This window comes from Eufriesea mexicana, unplaced genomic scaffold (genome assembly GCF_001483705.2).
Source record: "Eufriesea mexicana isolate 0111107269 unplaced genomic scaffold, ASM148370v2 scaffold654, whole genome shotgun sequence".
In the NCBI taxonomy this organism is placed as follows: Eukaryota; Metazoa; Arthropoda; class Insecta; order Hymenoptera; family Apidae; genus Eufriesea; species Eufriesea mexicana.
Genome location: NW_016908877.1, coordinates 1425188 through 1447370, shown reverse-complemented (window position 1 = coordinate 1447370; position 22183 = coordinate 1425188). Strand labels below are relative to the sequence as shown.

General features: G+C 33.4%; 2 protein-coding genes across 9 annotated transcripts; both read right to left on the bottom strand.

Moving 5' to 3' along the window:
* Positions 1–3519: 3519 nt before the first annotated feature.
* LOC108546443 (prolyl 3-hydroxylase 2) lies at positions 3520–8336 on the bottom strand. Its single transcript, XM_017898506.1, has 11 exons — positions 8009–8336; positions 7540–7804; positions 6685–7009; positions 6479–6604; positions 5661–5797; positions 5424–5573; positions 4762–5007; positions 4588–4683; positions 4365–4515; positions 3676–4093; positions 3520–3595 (listed from the first exon to the last, which is right to left on the bottom strand). The coding sequence occupies exons 1-11, from the start codon at positions 8236–8238 to the stop codon at positions 3520–3522; spliced, it is 2220 nt and encodes a 739-aa protein (XP_017753995.1). The 5' UTR covers positions 8239–8336.
* Positions 8337–12466: 4130 nt separating this feature from the next.
* Positions 12467–21740, bottom strand: dop (microtubule-associated serine/threonine (MAST) protein kinase dop). Of its 8 annotated transcripts, none has more exons than XM_017898714.1 (23): positions 21356–21740; positions 21003–21231; positions 20633–20849; positions 20477–20556; positions 20288–20390; positions 19845–19926; positions 19449–19551; positions 19145–19368; positions 18971–19046; positions 18669–18899; positions 18376–18607; positions 17956–18290; positions 17713–17885; positions 17584–17654; positions 17280–17507; positions 16975–17202; positions 16360–16915; positions 16015–16196; positions 15717–15937; positions 15309–15641; positions 14839–14904; positions 14068–14557; positions 12875–13971 (listed from the first exon to the last, which is right to left on the bottom strand). In XM_017898714.1, the coding sequence occupies exons 3-23, from the start codon at positions 20808–20810 to the stop codon at positions 12875–12877; spliced, it is 5289 nt and encodes a 1762-aa protein (XP_017754203.1). In that variant the 5' UTR covers positions 20811–20849; positions 21003–21231; positions 21356–21740. The 8 variants fall into 8 exon arrangements, with proteins under 8 accessions (XP_017754202.1, XP_017754208.1, XP_017754207.1 ...); XM_017898715.1 differs by having other exon boundaries at positions 21512–21740; XM_017898716.1 differs by having other exon boundaries at positions 21003–21228; positions 21512–21740.
* Positions 21741–22183: the final 443 nt, after the last annotated feature.

Here is a 22183-nt window from a genome sequence, read left to right as displayed (position 1 = left end):
GCACGAGAAAGCTCCAAAAAGTTTATCAAACAGTACAATGTTCTCAATCTATTGTTACAATTTTGCGTTAATTTTAATATAATTATTATATATTGATATCATATCGTTAAGAATTCTTGAAAAAAAGAATGTAAAGGTTCTGTAACGCTAATTAACTTCGTGTTTGTACATCAATATTTATATTCTACATGAGAGGCCAATATTTCCTTTATAAATTTTTAACGCAATTTTAACGCATACACTTGCGAAATAAGTACATATTCGTTACATATATACAGTCAGAAAAAGTTTAAAAATTAATAATTCCCAAAATGAAATTGTTTTTCTTTTCTTTTTTTTTTTTTCTTTTATTTTAGCAAGTCATTAAACTCTGTTTCTATAAATACTGTAAATAGAAAAAAATAGCGACACATTTTTTTTCATGTTTGAACGAAAAAGATAGCGAGGTCGTTAAGACGTTAAGAACAATTGATCGATAGATTAGTAGTAGTTCAGTGTGTTAAATGAAATTTGACGATTAATGATAAAAAGAAATGCTTTATTAAAACGTATAAGAATGAAATTTTAATATTGTAACGAAGCAGATAATTACGCGATTCGTGACTACTGTTGCAGATTTCGTTAAATTTTTGAAAAATCGCAAGATAAGTTTATGGCAATTCTATGGTGATCGTAACTTTCGATCGATTCGTCCTTTTACGATCGTAAAAATAATCTAGTATTTTTTCTATATTTATCTTTAAGAGGCATTTTTTTATATTTATCACTTTTTAATGATTGCGAGTAACTCCAAAACGTTAACGTATCTTCTTAATTCTTAACGAGAATCGACTATATTTTCTCTTGAAGTTATCTTCTTTTTTCTTTCCAGTATTTTTTTCGATAATTTTGCGATACATTCACGAAGCGAATCAACCGTTTTTAGAGACAGGCCATTGATAGTTACATGTGCATACATACTGTTGGGTATGTATATGTATATGTGTATATAAAAACGAAGTAATAACTTTAAGAATAAGTCTGAAAAATCGAAATCGAATATTATATAGTCCAGCACACACGATGCTTCCTTTTGTGCAAATTTAGATATCGGCAACAAGTTGATAAATAAACACCGTGCATCTTCGTGCATAGTTCAATTAATGATTTTATTTCGCGTTTCTTGTTTCTTATTATTATTATTATTATTTATAATTAACATTTTTATTTTTAAATCAAGAGTTTAATAAAATTTTATTTACTTTTTAAAATTTTTTGTTTTATATCTTCTTTTTAATATTAAATTTTAATTTTATGGTAAAATTGTAAGGTTAATCGATATACTCAAAAGTTTAGTTTATTCAAGTGTGATCTATACACGAGTTGCAATGGTACTTGTTGCAAGGTATTCGTTACCTGGCTCTAAAAGTGCATTATGCTTTAAGCTATGATATAATTCGTAGAAAAAGTGCGAACTGCTGTATTTGGTTACCAAATAACGAGCACGACAAACTTTTTTATAGTAATCATTCATTTAAAAAGTACATTATAAGATGATTTTACACTTTAAGAAAACTATTCAGCGTTCAGCCGCGATGCTCCACGTATATTTTACGAATTTACATTTCATTTTACTATTATAATAATGATTATTATTACTATTATACACTCATACGAGAAAACGAAGTAAAGGTCTACGAAGAGCAATATAAAGAAACCATCTAAGTAATGCGATAAAATTGGAGACCACTCCATTCGATGTTGTTTGTTTATTTGGTAATGAACAAATTTGTTAATATATATATTTTTCATTAAATATTGTACATTAATTGATGCTATTCGTAACATATTCAATCGGCAAATATGTTCAAGAATTTTTAATTATACATGTCGACAGTTTGAAAAGTAAAGTGTCTGTCTTTAGTACATGGTTGTGCGTGATAATGTTAAAAAAAATAATAATAGAGATAAAAAAGAAAAAAAAAAGGAATAAAAATAGAGGAAAAAAGAAAAGGAAAGAGCATACGATATATATGGAGTGGTTCCTGCGAAAAATCGACTGAGCTCTTCTGTGATACGCAGATGTCACTATAATTTCGTAATAAATATTTGTAACGAAACATAATTAATGTTAATATGATCGCGTTCACTTTCTTCCTGACTGAATTCCCGAACAAAGAACTGACGGTGTTTAAAAAAAATGTGGTTCGACTACTGTCTTTGATCATCCTTCGTCATCATTGCGGTCGGACGTACGTTTTTTCGATTCCTATGCGTACAGTTGCGCGAAGATAAAACGTATGAATAGATTTTATGCGATTCGCTTTTTACGTATTATTGTAATAATAGCGACGAATACGAATTCATCCATTTGCAAATAAAATCATTGACACACATTTAGACACATACATGCAAACACGTATAAAACGAATTGATGATAAAAAGTGAAAAGAAATGCAGTCGTGTGTACAGGACTTATGAAAGTCATGTATGAAAGAAAAGGAGTATGAAAAAGGAATGAAAGAGAGAGAGAGAGAGAGAGAGAGAGAGAGAGAGAGAGAGAGAGAGAGAGAGAGAGAAAGGGGAAGAGAGAGAGATGGAGAGGGAGAGACAGCGAGAGATGTGTTAGAAAGAGGATTGCAATACAATTGCATATACATAACAAATACTTATACATAGTATAAATACAAAGAAAAATAAATTAATACGATATACATGTTAAACGATACATAGGATGGTGATGTAAGCCTGTTGACATGTAATGTCTATGTTCTAATAAAGATTAGGATATTTTATATATAAATAAACTATTAGTTGCCGCGACTACGGACATTGTGTACATATATATATTTGACATTTTGTGTGTAATGTATAAAGTTGTCGGTCTACTATGCTTAACAGAGACTATATTTCGATGAAGTTCGATAGAAAAGATCAACAAAAATTTGTACGCTTAGAAGAAGAAAAAGAAATGACACGAGTAAAACAGAAAAAAATTGCGAACGATACGAAATGTATAAAAATAAAAAAAATATATCAGAAAAGGACTGCAACAAGTGTTGCGTGTTGATTTCATTATAATCAGTACGAAACACTTTGAACAAATTCCTTACAAGTTTTACTATACCTATTATAATATATATTTTATATTATATATATAACATAATATAAAAATAATCTAGCTCGATTTTATATAATTTATATAAGCGACCATGCATGTTTTAAACAGTTTATCATCGGCTTTCAGTTCAGACAAGTCAAGTGTTCGGTGCCTGTATGGCAAGTCATTTTAATAAATGATCTCGTTATAAGTACAGGAAAATTGAATTTATAGTTCGACACATGATTACTAAGATTCATCACTCTTAGTAGCTTCTATCGATATATTTTCTCAGGTCCCCAGTTTCAATATTAGGCCAAGTATCCGACCGTAAAAAAAATATATATGTATATATTACTACTTAAATTATTTTTCTTTCTTTAAAAGAACTTGAAATTGTATGAAAATGTTACAGCTGCCCTTCACAACCATTTACATTTTTATTGTGGAGAATTTTTTAAAAACTGTCTTAGCAATTCATCTGTGTGGACGTATTCGATAAGTATATCTTCGTATCTGAAGATTGAAAAAAATATTTTTAGAGAATAAGTTATTTAATAACATAACTTAAAAGTATTCAGTATATCCAGTATTACTTTAAAGGCACCTGGATATTCTTTCCCTCAAGAGGTCCAATTTGTCGAACTCTTTGTAAGATTGCCGAAGCCAATATTCTCTCATACTCCAAATAGTTTTCATCTTGAGTAAACCAGAGGGCTAAAGCACATCTTCTACCTCGAAGGATGCCGCGAACACCGTGGAGATTTTCTTCGTCAGCAGAAAAAGCAACCATTCGTCCGCAACGTGGCGAAACAACGTTATCCGTCTCTCGAATATCGTTATCTTCAGCGAAAAAGAACTCACCACCTTGAAAATTATCATTCAGATACAAAATTGCAGAGTAATCTCTCCAAACATAAGCTGGACTTTCACGAAGACAGGTATTTTTGTCTTTCAACAGACAATTGTCCGCGTGAACTTGATGACTCAAGTCATTTCGGTCCAATGGCGAATCTAAAAAGATAAGGATTATCTTATTGTTTTACTACAAGATATTTACTCTTTCGTTGTTCTTATGTTTTCTTTAGATTGGAGAAGCAGAAAGAATCTCGAACATATTGAAAGTTGTACAAAAAATGCGCTTTTGTTTTGAATTGGAAACTGATTATTTAGTTGTACTTTGACTGGTCGCCGTTACCCACGAGTCGTACCAAGTGAATCGGTGCAACGCGATTTCGGCTGCAAAAGGAACCAGAAGCACGATGATGCATCAGATGAAAATTACCAGGTAGAGCCGTACGGCAGACCAAATGAGTGTAGGTGAAATAGAGCGGTCGATCGAGTCCAAAATACCTTTCCACGTGGTCCCGAGCTTGTTCAGTCTTTTGTAGAAGCAATTCTAACCACTCTGGTTCTATCTGCCCAATGTATACCATCTAAAATCATTATTATTATTATCGTTAATATATTACCATGTTATTATAGTACAGTATAAAGAAACATTTTACCAAAGCTGTTCTTCCAATAGTTAGTCCCTCAAATTTTTCGTGCTTTGAATGTGGACTTTTATTTTCACTGTAACCATCTCCTTCTACTGCAGTCGTCTATATGCATGTAGCTTACTATAGTTGATAATACAGTGATATATTTTAAGTAAATTAGAACTTTATAGTGATACATACAGAAGCGAATTGCATCAAAGATTTACACTCGGTGAAGCTCAGAAAGCCATCAGCTACATAACGATTTCTTCCCCCAAGATCTTTCTCTTTTGCTATTAAATAAATATCATTTTTTATCTTGAATTGCTTTGTATTATGCGTCTCGTAATCTCCAATACGTGCTATAGAAAGATTATTCAACAATCTCGTGTAAGAAAACAATGAATATTCCGGTGCTGGCTGTGGGTGTGCTTCGATATCAGATATCTGAAAATAAGAAAGAACTTCATGCTTTTATCATTTGCAACTAGTTTAAAAATAGGAGGTAATCCTAGAAAAGTCAATTACAATTGTAAATTTTAAATTAACTAGTATGACCGCCTGTATGATAACGCAATAAATGCATGAATGCATTTTGGGTTGCATTATATAGGCGTTTCAACAAGCAATCGAATAATATAATGTTCTATAGAAACATAATTTCAATAAATAAAATAGTTATTTGATAAAAAGAAGTATTTCTGCTTGTGAGTATTTTATTATTTCTTTTTGTTTATAAAAAAATACAGGTATGTAAGCAAAGATTTCCTCTAACATATGAACATGTATAAACTGAGTAAACAATTGATCAACTTATAAACGTTAAATATTTTTTGAGTATTTTTTTATATTTCATTTGTTACCTCTTTTATATTAATATAATTTGTCCCGTTCTTTGGTATTTTGCTTCCTCTTGTTTTCTTAAAATTCTTATCTATAACTGAAAATTCGTCAGAAATGTAGCGTAGAAGACTCAATTCGTATTCCTGTCGCTTTACGTAATTAAGAGCTTCCTAAAAAAGAAAAAGAATATAACTTTAATCTTACACCAGAATATTACACCATTTAATATTTTTATCTTTCTAGATATGAATGATCACCTGTCTCGGAGAAAAATAATCTTCCATGACTTTTGGCTGAGCACTATAATACTCCTTATTTTGCAACATAGTTTTATCCACTGGATTGAAGAGTAAGTAACTTTCAACAGCGGCACAAGCTGCCTTTAAGTTTCCCACTGTGGAAGCACGTGATGATACTTGTTACTTTGATATCATAACTAATTCAGTGTAATGTTTTACAAGGCTGTTCATGGTGCGAAATAAACTGGCTCAACGAGAGATTAGGTCAACGGCAAAAAACTAGATTAGGCAACAACTCGGAATAATTTTCATGAAAGTGAAGTCGTTTATTAAAATGAAACAGGCTGTCTACTTAAACAAGATTAATCCAATTAAACTTCCTTCGAGTTATGACTAACAGTTTCCAGAGGAGCCTCATTTGAGGCACAATTATTAATTTACTGTAATAACTATGAAACGTCCAATTCGTAGACTAAATATCGAAGATCTTATTATCAGTCAACTTCGTGTTTATCAAACCATGTGTCCCCAAGGCTCACAGAATTGTTGGTCACGATAAGAATTCTCAAAAATAAATATTACTTCAACAGGATACACAGTAGCGATAAATTGGTCAATATATCGTTACCTTTTATATAGGTCAAATTATACACGTTTTAGGTAAGAGAAGATATACAAATATTTTGTATATTTTCATAGGAATTTTCGCAGAATCGTAAAAAAAAATAAAGAATTGAAATTCACGAAACACGATTAAGATTTAGAGGTCGAGTCACCAGAATTTCTATTAATTCATTTTGTAATCGCAACATATTTGTAGCAATAAATATACTCACATTTATAATAAGAAAATTGTAAATAATCATAATGACTACGCAGCATGTCCTTGCGGTAATCGCCATTCAAGGTATTTAATATACGCGGGCAGGCTCGTTTGCATTTTAAACAGTACGCAAAATGATCTAGAAAGAATCGAATTATTGCCGCTTCTATTTTTAGAGGTCTATAATGTTATCTTCGTTTATGTTTCAGATCCACTCACTAGCGAGGGAGGAAGTAAACTCCGGATGCCAGCCCTGATCAAAGGGGCCTTCGCAATAAAACCTGCATTCGTTCTCGCTGTCCAAGTACGACTCTAATGATGCTTCGAATAGGCTGACGGCTTCTGCGTATTTTTCACTGTTGTAAGCTGAAACACCTTTGAAGTAGATACTAACATAAGTTAGTGCTTCTAGATTTACCACATTCTCATCCTGTACGCCTGGTAGTGTCAGATAGTGTCTCAAAATGTCCACGTTCGCTTGATGATGTGGATATAAGACTAAAAACGTATATAACGCGTTGGCTGCATCTTGATATCGATTTTTCTATAAAAAAAAAGGAGAAAAAAATAGAAAATTAGAATATTATCTATCAAAGGATCACATTTTACACAATCACGAAATTTAATTGTTTTCGGAGTGATTTTATGCATATAACCTGACATGTACAATAAGCTCTGATACCGATTACGTAGGCGCTGAATTTTACGACCGTCCTAGTCGAGTTCAGAACATTAAACTCATTATTTACTAAAAAATGACTGGTGTGGGATTTATGAAACTGCGATTGCGTAAGCTCTGTTATTAGAATTCGTTGGGCTCGTTTATGGAATGTCAGGTTTCTGACAAATTTAAAATGTAGTTACCATGGATCGCTTAAAATAATTAGGAACTCCCATACTCATATTTCATCATGTAGATTTACAATACATGATACGTATTTGTTATACGAATTAGTTATTACTTTTGTCTGTTCACATTTCCGCTTTTTTTAATTATTTTGTGCAGTATACATGTTCCAATTTTAGGCTTAATCTAAAAAAAACTTATTCGTAATTTTTTTATATTTTATTTACCTGATAATAGCAGATGTGCAGGTACTCATAAACACGATTGTCAACCAATTTTTGCTCAGTCTCACGTGACAGCGTCTTAAGTGTCTTCGAGCCGGAGATGTCAAGATATTCTTGATTACACATTAAAAGACATAGTGTCTCCCTTACTTTTTTTTCATAAAAATGTAAATCCTCAATGTCTTCAGGGAAAATCGGTGGAGCACCGGCAGCTTCTACACGGCACTTTTGTCTGCAGTTTACTATCATTCGCTTATAAATCTTATACCTGAAAAAGTATGAGGTAAAACCAAAATAATAGGGGACATAATAAAACACTTTTCATTTCATCATGCCTAAAAATTAAAAGTTCAATTCATTTTTGTCATAAACTTCCTTTATCTAAATATTCTTGGTAAATTATTTTTCCTTATTCTTAATTTAAGTATTACTGTAATTTTATTCTATTTTATAACGTTTATTTCAGATTCACCTGTAAGTAACTATGTTAAAATCCTCAATACAGCGGTCCCAGTCTTCTTCTAGATAAGCGTGAACAGCATCTGCGAAGACCTCGTTCAAAGTTCTATTCTCCACAGGTCTATACTCTTCGTTCTGCCTTCCTAAATCCAGTCGCTTGTTGTTCAGGATTACGTTGTTTAGAGTGTTGTTGATGCCAGTGATCATGCCACAGAGAGACAAGAGTATGACGAGCCTCATCATCGTGAATCCTACTTAACCGTCTCGATTCATACTGAAGTCTCCCAAGGAGAACTGAAACTCTGAGATGTTGATCCACACACGAGACATGCGTAATCACCTATCCCCTCCATCTTTCTAGTCATCAAATACGGTTTCAGTGCTGTACCATAATCATGGAACCTTGGTCCATTAACGATTGATACATTTCTTTCCATTTTAAGGACATCTAAAGAAAGCTTTAAAAAATTTGAATTTTTGTAAAGTATTAAATGTCATGACACTTACAATTAAAATATCTTTTAGAAATTATTAATTGTACAAGTATTGGGTTTAATTCCTCACTCTTTATTTTTTTCCTTTGTCATATTAATTACCGTTTAATGATGCTATGTTATACAAGGTGACCTAAAAATCCTGGGTCAAGTTGAAATATACGAATATTCCAGTATCGAAATAATGAACGAAGATTTTGCGTGAAATATAACTTTATTCCATAGACGTAAATGATTAGAACGTTGCGAGTTAACATGCTGTACACTGTTCAAACGATTAATAGTAAAACGCGCCAAAGCGCATAGACATTGCTTGCAAAAAATTTAATGTAATCATGTGTTAGGAAAAATATGGTAGCTGAAATGAATGTGACGTTGCATAAAAAAAAAGAAATACGGTGGATATTAACATTCAAATTTATAATTTATACTTTATACTTTATAAGGCAAAAATATGTTTATATTTTTTAGGTTCTATTCAAGGGCAATAACGACTGGGCTGAATATTACAGAAACGTCACGGTTGAACGTCACTGATGCAAAAGGATGATCCCGAAAAATGTTACCAAGGTACGTTCACCTTTGACCTGCTCCAATTTTCATTTTTCGTTTCATCGAAATATCGGCGTCGATCATGTATAGGATGTCACGAATGGAACTGAGAGGATAAACAGAGAACAGCATAATAAGAAACGAAACTGTATTTCATGTGAAGAGTGTGTAATATAATTATCAAACTTTCATCGAGTTCGCTAATAAACATTCTCATGGAGAATATCTGTTTACTTATCACAAAGAAAAAAAAAGAACAACAAAGTCCATCGAAGATCTTAAAAAGGAGTGAAGGATATAAAAAGTAAGTTAAAAAGAGCTCGAATATTGATCGTAAAGCGCCGCTTTTTATGATTTTTCTTCTACAACCGTTTAATTATCTATGATAGAAACGAAACAGTTCCAGACGGATATGGTGCCGTTTTATATAAATATTTCTTCTTATTATTATTTTTATGCAGTTACAATTTTTCTTCTACTCTCGCGAAACAGGAAAAATAAACATATACAACGAAGCAACAGTTTTTGAAGCTGTTTTAAGCTTTTCACGCTCGACAACAAGTCAAAGAAGTTCCAGGACCGTCGACTCAAGAACAAAACAACACTTGGCGCCAGCGGAGAATCATCTTTAACGCTTGCTTGCCTCATAAAACAACTTTCAAAGAATTAATGAATTTCATATAGCGATTACAATCCATGTAAACGTAACGAAATAATGTTCAACAAACAAAGCATTGATCACCTCGAACCGTACATCATACAGAGAGCGTACAATGCGTAGAAAAGCCTCGCTTAAAAAATTTCTTCTCTTTCAGTGAAAATTCAAATACAATTCATGTATGCATGATATGATGCCGATTCGATCAATCATTTTTGTTACTTTTGAATTTTTCGCTCATTCATTTACGATCGGCTCTTATAACTAAGAACCGGAAGTTGCTCGCACTCCATTGATCCATCGCATATCGCTAATTAGTATCACTTACATATCTATGTGCAGAACGTGAATGGAAACGACCTATAAAGCGAAAGTAATGAAAATAACGATCGTGGCTCTTCTACTTTTCTATATTGTTCTTTTTAGTTTCGTTACTATATTATATGTCTACTACGATAGGTTAATAATACGCGACTATCGAAATCTTCGGGACGATTGGTTTTTCTTTCTTCGTTTCCTGGAATTTGTTCTGAGTTTTCGAATCCGTGCCGAACATACTCTTTCCATTTTTAAACAAGATTTAACATGAGATGCTCGAAGAAAAACATTTAATGTTTCCTCGGAGCTTCCTTGTTCCTGATTACAACGCATTTCTACTTTTACACTTTTCATCGTTTCTTCATTCTTTTCTTAATCGAGTTAGCCTCGTGGAGCAGCGAATTCGTTGGATTCGAAAGAACGTCCAAGCTGCCTCGAAATCCTCGGGAAACGCAATACAACTACTAGACTCTTAATTAAGACATCAACGCTATGACATCGATCGTGTATCAACCATACGCTCAGCAGAGAAAAGGGTATACGGACAAATAGGAAAGACGCAATAATGGCTGTTTAAAAAAGTCTTAATAACAAAGCAGAACATTATGCAATTGTTAAATAATCGACACGCGAGTTTCCTCTTCTTAAGCCTTAAGATTAATCGTATCGCTTCAAACGTTGAGAAGCCATTTTATAAACGCATATAAAAGTCGAACGCAGCCAAATTACTTTGCGTGTGAAATAAATTAAGATAAACGATATACCATTCATTTCGAATTAGAATTTATCGCGGGCATCTGTTTACGTTAAAAAAGTACTCCGGAGAAGGATGCATAAAAATGATGTTGCTCGGAACCGTGTCTTGTAATGCTGCTTACTCTTCTAAAGCCAGTTTTTCCCTTATCGTCTATTCTTATATTTAAAACGGTGTACAATACATAACGCAATATGAGCTCGTTTTACACTCTTGATATTCAATATCGTTAAATTACTTCACTTTCCTCGTTGCTCTAATTAATAGGTGACAAACACAAACATATTTCATTCTTGTGGAAAATTGAAAAAGAAAAGAAATACTACCACAATTGCTCGGGTTATCGTTAATACAATGATCAGCAATACATTTAAAAGTTGACATTGAAATGTACCTTTTTATGGCAGAGACACACATACGTTATATATATATATATCGTGTTGCTCTTTATGGCAATGCTTCCTTTTTCGTATAAGCGAGCTTTTGTGAAAGAAGCGCCGAAAAACGCGGTGAACAACTTACAAATACCAAAAACCGCGGCTCATTTCAGTCACAATATCTTTTCTTTTTGTTTTTTCACGATTAAAACATACGCTTTTACTCTTAACTAATACATAGTGTTTCTTTTAAATATATACAGAATAAATTAACAAATACCTAATACTAAAAAGTGATTACGTGTCTCAGTGGACCAAGTATGACTTCTGAGATGTTCACAACTTTTATCTTCATTTTATCGCTGAAAAATCCTCAAGATGCTGCCCATACAATATGTTCGTACGTTCTTGCTATATCGTTATTTCTTGATTTTTAATGTTCCCCCTTTTTTGTTATATCTTCTGCTTTTTAAATCATTTTCTGCAAATGAGTGGGTGAATTAGGTACTTGAAACTTGTTTGAGAGCACCAGTTCTCACGCGCGAGAATACCTGAGTGGGAAATATTAGCACCAATTCGCATTAATTTCAATTAAATGCATCACAGCGTGTCGTCGAATAAAACAGAAGAATTAATTATTGTGCATACGGGAGCATCTTGTACACTAATTATTACGGCGATAATCATTTACCGTACATACTCGCGCTATAGGCCGGCAAAAAAAAATTTTGTTCGGAAAATTCGTTTTGTAATTAACATTAAATGAAACACAATTCCTATAAGGCAAATGGTTATTCAATGATTCAAAATATCAATATTTCGCAAATCTTCATAAATATCTTGTTATCAAACATCGAAACTAATTAGTTGCTTTTTCTTCTTATACATCTTACTTCAGGTCCAGTTTTTGTCTAGTAATGTTTTTAAGAAATTCAAAAAAGGAAAGAAATCGCTAAAACGTTTACACTTAGATCTGGATCACGAGTATATACGATACATATTGCTTCCAATTTTTTTATTTTTATTTTTTTTTTACTTTACGAACATTACACGTATTGGGAAGCTATCTGTACGCGATTCGCTAACTGTTATATGCTGATCCATATATGTTGCGCTAATAATTAGACGTAAATGTAAATGAGATCGTTTAAATACTGTAGCCCGAAGTGTAAATTACTCCAATTTTTTTCATTTCGATTTCCTTAATTTTTTGTAGAGAATTAGCAACAGTAATTTCAACAAACCGCACTCAATTAAAATCATTGAAATAGTACTTAATCGAAGTTATTCTCTACTTTTATCTTGATTACGTTTGTATTCAATGATTGTATGACAAAAATTACGATTATAGAACAGCGGTAGTTCTTATATACCGCCATGAGATAGAAATACCAGCTAAAGCTATGTGTTCAGGTATATTATTCGATGGAAGCCTATAAATACTTAATTCCAGTACAAACCACTTCCTTTTAAAGCTGTAAACTTTATATCAGTTTACTTTCTTTTGATTCGCCATTACTCTGATCTTACTCGACTTACAATGTGTGCGTCCGTGTATCCATCAGGCATTCAATTTTCCTTTTCTGTGAAATTTGATTGAAAACAGAAACAAGTTTTAAAAAGAGCAGACAATTCATTTCATTGACAGAAAAAAATCTGATCGTTATATACGCGGACATTTTATCCCAATATCTTTAGACTTATCGATCATTCAGACGATAGTTATTCAATTGTTTTTTTTGTCCTTCCCAGATCCCGTAGCCTCACATGTGCTCGTGTGTTGTGTAAAAGAAATGTTACTTGAACTATCAGAGCTTTCGACTTTGTACTTCTTCGATATTTTTCTCCCTTCAGAATTAGCCTCGGAATTTTTTCCAGCTGCCTTTTGCTCCATCGCTTTATGAGATACACTTGACTTTTCACTATTTTGAAGCTGTTTCTGTGACGCAACCTTTTCTATGGCCTTCTCGTTGTTTTGAGATGACTTCTGCATTACAGTTTGCAAGAAGCTTCTTTCGTTGACTTGCGATAATACCTTCTGATTGGGAAATTGCGAGCTTTTTTCGTTGCTTTGAAACAACGCTTTCTGATGCGAAGATCCTTTTTCACTACTCTGTGATGCTTTCTGAATCAAAGTCAGCGAACCTTTCTCAGTATTCTGAGATTGTTTATGAGATGTACTTAGTAAACTACGCGATTGTATATTAGAAGAATTATCCGACTGACTACTCAACTCGATTTTATTAATAGTGGAGGCTTCTGAATTTTTCGTACACGGATTTTGCTTCTCTATCTTCAAATCAACACGGTCACAACGCTCAACGATATTCTCTGACTCTACCAATTTATTTGTAGACGCATTGTTTTTATCGATCTTATCTAAACCTTGAACTTCTTTTGAGTAATCATCAGCCTTGGAACCGGTTGGTGAATCCTTCTCCTCTGCTATTCTGGGTAGCTGAGTGCTGCCGCAGGAGTTAGATATACCCACGTTACCCAAATTGATCGATATTCCATGAGATATCTTTGAATAATCCGTCTTTTGATCCGTTGATATTTTCTTCTCTACTTTTGAGTCATTCGGCTCTTTAAAGCTATCACTACACTCTTCGGATGTTTCGGAATAAGATTGCGCTATGGTTGCACGGGGAGTCACTTTCACTACCGTGTTTGCCAACGGTGAAATTGATGTTTTATTCTCTGCGGATCGTGGATGAAGCCTATCTGGACTGAGTGCTCTCCTCAACAATGGAGAACCGGGTTCCGCTGACTTCGGTCGCCCATAGCCTTTCTTCTGATTGTTTGGCGTTGATAAGCAGACACCTTATGCATGAAATATTTTTTGAAATATATACGTAGTATATCAAGATCTACTTAAAATCACTTCAAAATTATTAACTCTTTATATTAATTTATTACCTGGACTATAAGACTGCGTAGTATTTGAACTACCAGGCTGGTGTCCCGTAGGAAATGCTAACGGACTAGGACTTCTGGTGGGACTAGCGGGAAGTGGCGACGGACTCGGAGTTCTAGCCAACGGGGATAATGGTATATGTCCCACCGATTTTCTACGGTTCGGCGAATGAATGTTTTTTGCAGCCGTGTGCAACTTGTGTTTCAAACCATGAAGCGTGCTTGGTCTCTGATAGTGAGATTGATTAGCGATAGTTGGTAGATTTGCAGCAGACGTAGTGGAACCTGGAGATGAAGAGTTTGGACTGGAACAGGGACTCGAATTCCCCGTGGAGTGATAAGAATCCGAACTAACGCGATTTGTTGGCGGGGATGGACTACAGACGGACTTTGTACATGTTGCGAAGTATGGTGACGTCTCTTGAGAACGTGTGAATGACTGGAACGATCTACTAGGCGTCACCATCGATGGTGAACAAATTCCTGCAGCCATCTGGAAGAAAATCGAGTAATATTTTCCTTCAATGATAGATATGTTATTATAATACTACCATCCAGAGAATGTAACATCAAACTCTCTTCCTTTTAACGCTCAAATATCTTTTGTGATCGGTGTATAGTGTAGAACTTTTATACTGTCACGGTTAATTGAAGAAAGAAAAAAATATTTAAAAGCTGCCGCGGGATTGAATCGGATAAATAAGTATTGATCAAAGAAACAGCAACTAAAATGAAGTTAGCAAGAAGATCACGAAACGTTACGAAAAATCATACCATAAGTGGAGGTTTGCTGTCACTGGATAGAATGGGTGCTGACAATGGACAACTGATAGTTAATGGCTGCAATAAAAAAAAAAGTAACACTTAACATAATAATGTGTGTTGCATAGAAACTGCCGGTGCTGTAGTAGTACTAGCAATAGTAGTTGTAGTAATAGTACTAGTAGTAGTCATCGTAGTAGTAGTAGTAGTAGTAGTAGTAGTAGTAGTAATAGTTGTGATAATAATGTAGTAGTAGTATTAATAACAGTAATAGCAGTAAGTAGCAATAGCAGCAATAGTAATACTAGTAGTAGTGATGATAGTAGTAGAAATAAGTTTGAGTTAAGAGAAAAATATACATTGTACAAATTCACAATTGAAGGTATTGTTTAAAATGTACAGGAGTGATTTGACAAAAGCCACTGACCAAAGTTCGAATTAAAAGAAATTAGAAAGCAAAAACAAAAAATACACTTTTATACCTGTTGCATCTCTACGCTAGCACGTTTCGAACTGATTCGTTTAAAAAGGGACGTTTTTCGTTTCTTGTCAGAATGATCACGTTTTAATTTACGCTGTTTATGTAGCGTTCTGCGTGCCATTTTACTTTGAGTCAGATCTCTTTTTCTTCCGCCTGTTTTAATACTAGTATTTTCTAATGGTGTACTACGCAATGTTACGTGATCGCCACCACTCAACATTAATTGAAGAACTTGTATATGATATAAACCCTGTACTGGTTCGCCATTTATATGCGTTATAAGATCACCTGGTCTTAAACCAGCTTCAAAGGCTGGGCTGGATTGGTCAACAGCCTGTTAAGTATGAAATAAATTCAATTATACTATACACATTGAACTTTTGACTTTATACAAACATTTAAAACGTACCATCACCAGATGATGCATGGTGTAAAAATCACTATCACCATAATAAACTCTAATAGTATGAACAGTAAAGCCAAATCCACACGGTCCTCTTCGAATGATAATAGGAGGTTTTAAACTGGTTACCAATGGACTCAATTCACGACAAGGAGACGTATCTCTTGAAGAAGCAGTAGACGATCCACCAGGAGATTCGATTGGTTGAGTATTTAATGAAGCATCATCTAAAAAGTATGATTTAGTAACTAAAATAGAACACTGAAATGTAATATGAAACAATTTCGTTCATAATGACATATACAAGAGAAATCACTAGCTGGTATAACTAATGACAATCCACTAGTGGATGCGGACTTAATCACAGAACGCGACTTTTGTTTCGCGGATATAATTGGCATAGCACTAAACGATTCGAAAGAATCAGTGCTAGAATTATGCTTGCTTTCCTCAGTTGCATCTCTGTTTGCTGCAATCAGGTCCAACCTGGAATAAAATTTATTCATTATAAGTATGTATATTACTTTTTACCAGATATGCATCAAAAAATGACTTATATGTATATTAAAGCATAGAATTTGATGAGAGTGAAAGTAATATCATGACAACGATCATTATGTTCGGGAAGATGTATGTTTGAACGACTCACATGTGTTCATCATCAATGCATATACTGAACCTGGGCAGCTTATCACGGGAATGCACATGTCGCTTTCTCTGGATCTGCGGACTGATATCCTCAGACTCCGTTTGCGAGGAATCGGGAGTGCTCAAATTAACGGACGTCCCTTCTATTTGACTATTTTTAATAACTGTCAATTGAGATTCGCCGCTGGTGACCGTAGCAGGGCTTGTGAATGATGTGTTTGACTTCTCCGCCTTTGGTGGTGTTTCTATATACGTGGTATTTTTAATGGACGAAGAAGATCGATTTTTTTCTGACGGAGTTGATTCCGCTAACTTGGATGGAGGAGTAGATGAACTATTAGATCCGAAAGACAATTGAGCAACTGTACGTTCAAGTTCAGTACGGAATAATTGTCTCTTCGAGATATCGGACTCTGCTTGTTCAGAATTTATTTGCGGTGGACGGGTTTGAGATATTTTTCGTGATTGTGGAGAGTATGAGGAAAAAGATCCAAATAAAGGAGAGTCATCGGTATCAGTATCGTCACCTATATCGTGATTATATCTATCCATACGAGCTGAAATATTATTGATTCGTTACACTTCATTCCTAAAAGAAAACAAGTATGATACATACTATCAAAGTAACTTGTATCCTCATCATTAACTAATTGCGGTACGAATTCAGCCTTTTGCCTGAGTAAACTATTCCAATTTACTCCATAAAAGTATGGGTGTTCTTTTACTTCGTGAGATCCACCAGTGCCTAAACGATCTCTAGGACTTTGTTGTAGCAATGCTGTTATAATATCTTTAGCTTCCGGTTGAACAGGCCAATCATCATCATCAGGCCACTCGATATCATCTATATAATTATTTTATTTATACTTTAAATACTTTTTAAATATCTTTCATATTATAAAAAATATAATATAATATCACCGTTAACCGTATGAGCAAATAACTCTTCCGGAGTATCACCGAAAAATGGCACACAGCCAATTAAAAATTCGTATAGTATAATGCCCATAGACCACCAATCAACAGGTTTACCATACCCCTGGCGCAATATGACTTCAGGGGCAATGTATTCCGGTGTGCCAAAAACCTGTTTATCTGAAAATTGTCTCGTATCCCTATCAATATAGCCCTCGTAAAGATTTGTTGCCACTGAAAATATTTGAAATTTGTCTTATAAATATACCAAATACATTTTAAGAATTCCAATTTTCTTGTTATTACTTACAGGACATAAGACCCATTTTACTGAGTCCGAAATCGGTAAGTTTAATGTGACCAAGGGCAGTAATTAATAAGCTAAAAAGAGGCAACATATGAAATATTCAATAAACAACAAAATAATTTTGTTACGTACTTGTCAGGCTTTAAATCTCGATGAACAATACCATAACTATGCAAATATTCAACAGCTAAAACAGTTTCTGCAAAATAAAATCTTGCCATGTCGGGTGGCAGTGGACCGATATTTTTTAAAAGATTTGCGCAATCTCCGCCTTCTACGTATTCCATTACTAAGCACAAGTGTTTCTACAATTAAATGATTGTCAATAAATTTTATTTAAATTTTATAAAATCTTTGAAAATAAGATATACATACTTTTGTCTCAAAACTGCAATACATAGAAACTACGAATGGATTGTCTGTAAAGCTCATTATGTCTCTTTCAGCAAAGACTTGTTCTACTTGATTTCTTAACATCAAATTATTCTTATTTATTTTCTTCATAGCGAATCTTTGTCGTGTATTTTTTTCTTTAACCAAATACACTGCGCCATATGCACCATTACTAATGAGTTTTGATACTTCGTAATCGCTTTCACATGGAATGCGTTGAGACTTTTCATCATCCTTATTTGGACTTGAAGCTATTTGTAAATTACTATCACTTGAACTTGCTGAATCTTCTAGCTTATTTAAATCTTCTTGGAGTTCTAAAGTATAAAATATAAAATATACAAAATTATTTTCTTATATATTGAATGCAAACATACGGAAATATTAGGCAAAAAACGTTACCTGATATTGGATCTCTGTTAAGGGAAAGCTTGGTAATAATGTACTGAGGTATATCTGTTTTTATTCCCGCGTTTATTTTTGCTTGACCTTCAGCTTGTTCGAGTAAATGATAGAACTCTTCTGGATCGAATTCTAAACATTCCAACAGACGAGCTGGGCGCGATATTACCAAAAGTAACTTTTTAATAAGTCCTGTCAATCTCGTTGCTGCTTCAAGTGATTTATCTTTTGTCTAAAAATAAATGTTTACCCGTTATTTGTTTATTTTATCAAGTCATTTCTTACAAAATTACCTCCATCAACAAATGTTCCAGATTTTCACTCATTTCGTAAAAATATCTGGTTGTAATTAATTTTTCCTGAGATTTTTGCAAACAGTCTCTTGCCATTTCAATTACTTGATGATGCACAAATCGTAAAATTGGTAGAGAATCTTGTGTCATATTTGCCATTACTTCATACTCATCCAGCTCTTTGTTTTCATTGATAAAATTAGTTAAACGTTCTTCCATCTGCTGTGTAGCCTAATCAAATAATTCTTAGGTAAAATGAAATTATTACATTACAACATATAAACTAAAGCTAAAATTTATACCTTTGGAAATCTTTCCTTATAAAGTGTATTCATCATAACAATTTCGCTATCTAATACAGGAGAACGACTCGGACTACTATAAGTTAAATACATACATACATATAATTAAGTAAATGTTACAAATAATATTTCTTGAATTATCCTAAAAAACAAATTATATTAGTAATACCTTACCTTAAACTTCGTGAACGTGGTCTATGTAATGGTGATCTACGGCCTTCTTCATCAAGACTCAAAGATACGCTCCCTGGAATACTAGAAATACTAGACCCCGGAAAACCCGGGTGTGAAGAACAAGGCGTACCAGGTTTAGAAAAATGGCAAGAAAGCATACGCAATTCATCCTTAGTTGGAACGTTTGGAAGTTGATGCAAACGTTCTTGACTTGAGTACTGTGACTAATTGAATAAATATATAAGTAAATTATTGAATCAGTAGGGGTGTCTTTAGTTATATATTTCGTAATAAAATAACTAACCGAGACATTACTGGAACCTGGTGTCGTTCCATATCCACTAGATGGCAAACTAGCAACTGACCATCTTCTGCCATCTCCAGTTCCCGTGGTACCCCCACCAATCCTTAAATATTACAACACATTCAAATATGAAAGATTAACTTTATAGTAAATAACATATACTATTTGATAGTATTAGCATATACATAAAGTGAAACCACTTGATAAAAAATAAAATATCTTACAACCATGTCCTTCGTTTTTTATGAAAGATTTCAGAGCCTAGTTTCTGCATCAGCATTTATTTTCTTTACTATTAATAATATATTAAAAATACAATGTTGACAATGGCGACACCTACTTACATAGGTAACAGATCAGATTTAAACAGACTAAAAGTAGGTATGAAACAGATACCTTTTAATTGGTGCAAAAGCAAAATGTGGACTGGATGACATCCTAGGACTTTCTAGGGGACTGCCTACAATCGGGACAAACGCTATATCAAGAAATAAGCAATAAAAAGAATTAGTTCTCTATGATTATCAAATCATGTAAATAATATAAAATATATATCACTAAGTAATTAAAAAGTAATTTGTTTTTAAGAACACCATTTAAAAAACAGAAATCAAACTTTCTAAATCCAACTACATTAAAATGCAAATTGCAATAGTTATATTACTATATCTAGGTAAAAGTATATATATATTTAAAAATCTTGGGTAAATGTATATCAGAATGCTTATATAATGTTTTCATAAATAAATAAGAGTCATAAATATTCTGTAGATAAATAACATGTGATATTGTTGAATATCATTTAAAAAACAAGAAACTAGGAACACATATTTACATACCTGACAATGGTGAATGACAGCGTGGTAAAGTTGGAGATGTTGTTGCAATAAAGGATTTACGATGAGCTGCTTTAGCAGCACGCCGTGGAATGTTGAAATCACGCTACAAGAAAGACAATGTATGTTTATAAATGTAAATTACATTATGATTATTATGTATATTTACATTTAATATAAAATGTAACTAACCACATGAACTGATAAAGAAGGTGCAGACTTCCCAATTGCAGAATTTCTCATACGAACCAAATTTGATAATTCTCCACTAACTGGAGATATTATATGATTAAAGACTATGAAAAGATAAGCAGATAGATAAATAAAATAATATAAAATTTGACAAACCAGGTCGAACTGGAGCTTCCTTACTCTCAACTTTAAGTGGGATTGGTCGTTTTTGCATTTCTGTTTCTGTACTACAAGCAGATTCTTCACTTTCAGCCTGATCATATACAAGTACTCTGGCAGAATTGCCATGAGAACGAAGACGAGGTCTACTAGGTCTATTCCTGTTTTGATCCATGTTTCCTCTATTAACTTTGTCTGTAGTTACTTATACTATCTAAAAAAAGTAAAGTACTAAAGTAAAGTAGTAAGTACTAAATCAATCTTTTATTTACTCTTGATCAACTTTGAAGAAAAAATATTAATATAATCAGAGAATTAAATAAGATTGGAAGAGAAAATATAATAACTATAAAAAGTATATGTATACCTGATTCAACCCTTTTATTCAGAGGAAAAAAAACAAAGCAAAAGGTAAGTCCGATAACCGAAACTATCGAAAAGTTCACAATCCATTTTTCCTCGTGAATGTTCGATTGATGACGAGATTGACAGTTTAAAATCATCCGAATGTACGAATCGGAAAAACATTTGTGTGCCCACACTTTTGATGGCTTAAAATGCCGTCTCGAACACAATCCTTTCTTATGCTGCTACTGCTGCATGAAAATTCATAACATATAAGAGGACAGGAAATAAATTACGTTCTGGTCGATAGAAAAGGAAACCGTTCGAAGGCAGTTCGAAGAACCGAAGCCAGGACCTGTTTTAAATAAGATGTACCTGTAGATGAAAGAGAGAGAAACGAGAGTCCAATGGAAGAACAAAACCGGGATACAGAAAGTTCGACAAGAGAGGCAAGAGAAGAAAACACACAACACTAGACACATATAATGGATACGAGCAGAGCAGGAGAAACATAAAAGGTGCGCGATTTACCGGGCACAACGGGCATGTCCTCTGAGGACAAGCGGCCCGGGAGTGAGCAGGTGTCGTAGTCCCAGGTCTAGACTCGCATTTTTCTCGTCACCGTAGAAATTAATTACGAAACGCGGACCGACCATGGGTTCTGACTCATGATGGACGTATATACACGCACATTTTCATATGCAAGCGTGTACATTTATATATGAACGCACGCGCAAACACTGGTGCATGAAAACGCGCACAAATACACGCATCCTTGGCCGCTAGTTGCACCGAGAATCAACACCGAACCCTTTATAGCGGACTATGAGTACGTGTTCTCTGTTGTTTACCGTATCGGTATTGTTCTTAGAAATCTCGCCATTGTTATATTCAATATTCAATTAAACCCTCCTAATTTGTAACTCGATGAATTTTTTTGCATCCGGTTGATTTTCGAAAAAGATTAGGACATTTTTGTTACGAATTTTGTTTGCAAATGTTTTCTCTTCACATTAATTCAATTTGGGTTTCTTAAATTTTACTATTGTATGCAAATTAACACATTTTTGCTTTTTAATCTAATAATCAAATAAAAATTATTATTAAATAAGAATAATTTTAGTCATTTATATTATTTAAAAGAAATATGTATAATGACATTATTAATAAATTATAAATAAATCTTAATAATTAATGTATAAA